Here is a 1326-nt window from a genome sequence, read left to right as displayed (position 1 = left end):
AAATAAAAGAGCCGAATTTGTAAATCAATGTGCGAGCGTACACGCCAAAATGGGTAAGATATGTTAAAATGAGTGTGCTGACGTACTCCGAACGAGATGTGGACCACACTATGTGGGCCGCTCCAAATTACGTTTGTGTCATTACCCAATCAGAGCAGAGACCACGGTGATGGCACCAGCTTCGACGCCAGCGATGCCGCGGGTGATGGTGCTCTACGGCAGCGAAACGGGCACGGCACAGGACGTGGCCGAATTCGTGCAACAGCACGCTTTCAACCGGCAGTTGCTGGACACGCAAATTTCGGCTATGGACGAGTTCCCTGTGGCGCAGTTGCTGGCGCAGTGCTCTACCGTCGTGTTCGTAGTGTCCACGACTGGCGACGGCGAGGCGCCCGAGAATATGCGCAACAGCTGGCGCAGTCTGCTGCGAAAGACATTGGGACCACAGTGGCTTGCGGGTGTGCGGGTGGCTGTGTTCGGCCTGGGCGATTCCAGTTACGCCAAGTACAATGCGGTGGCCAGGCGTCTGCAAGCGCGTCTGCTGCAGCTGGGAGCCTCGGAGCTCATCGACCGTGGGTTGGGTGACGATCAGCACGCATACGGATACTTTGGGGCCTTGAACCCGTGGATGGAGAAGCTCTGGGCGGCAGTGTTGCAGCTGTATCCGCTGCCTGAGGGAGTAACAGTTGATGACTCCCCAAAACCAATCGAGCCTCGCTACTCTGTTATTGTGCATGACGCTGGAGCTCAAGAGGTGCAGCAGGCAAAATTATTGACACCGGGGATGGATAGTTCCAGCTTTTACGCGCCACCAAGCACGACGGTGGGGCGTGAGAAGGGCATCTACTTGGCTCCCGTCGTGGTGAACAAGCGAATTACTGCCGAGGACTGGGAGCAAGATGTGAGGCATGTAGAGTTTGATATAAGCGAGAATTCCAGCACAACTGAGCCTCCATTCAGAGCTGGAGATATCGCTGTGGTGTATCCTGAGAATGTGACGGGTGTGGACGATATGCTGCAGTATGTCAAGCTTAGTGGCGATACTGCCATCTCGATCAACGCTGCCGACGGCTCAAAGCAGTTCGATCTTCCTTCTCCGATTACTGTTCGTGACTTGTTCGCGAAGTATCTTGCGATCCTTGATGACATGATTCAAGCTCCGTACTACTTCAACAGCCAAACCGAGGAATACCAATGGGATAAACCCGATGCTATCGATAACGCGTACTTGACCGACAGTCAGACCTCTCGCAAGCGGAAGGAATGGCTCGAAGAGCAGCTTCAAGATCCCGAAGGTTTGATTGCAAGTACACAAATCCGTTTACC

At 54.2% G+C, this 1326-nt stretch overlaps 1 protein-coding gene across 1 annotated transcript; it reads left to right on the top strand.

The window, feature by feature from the left end:
• Positions 1–193: 193 nt before the first annotated feature.
• On the top strand, positions 194–1295 carry PPTG_20260 (hypothetical protein; the record flags this gene model as incomplete). The annotated part of the gene is made up of 1 exon (XM_008918953.1): positions 194–1295. A coding segment is annotated over one exon (1101 nt), but the record flags the coding sequence as incomplete, so codon positions are not given.
• Between the last annotated feature and the right edge of the window lie 31 nt (positions 1296–1326).

This window comes from Phytophthora parasitica, assembly GCF_000247585.1.
Source record: "Phytophthora parasitica INRA-310 unplaced genomic scaffold supercont2.395, whole genome shotgun sequence".
NCBI lineage: Eukaryota > Oomycota > Peronosporomycetes > Peronosporales > Peronosporaceae > Phytophthora > Phytophthora nicotianae.
The sequence above is the reverse complement of the archived record's forward strand: the minus strand, read 5'-3'. Positions and strand labels throughout refer to the sequence as shown.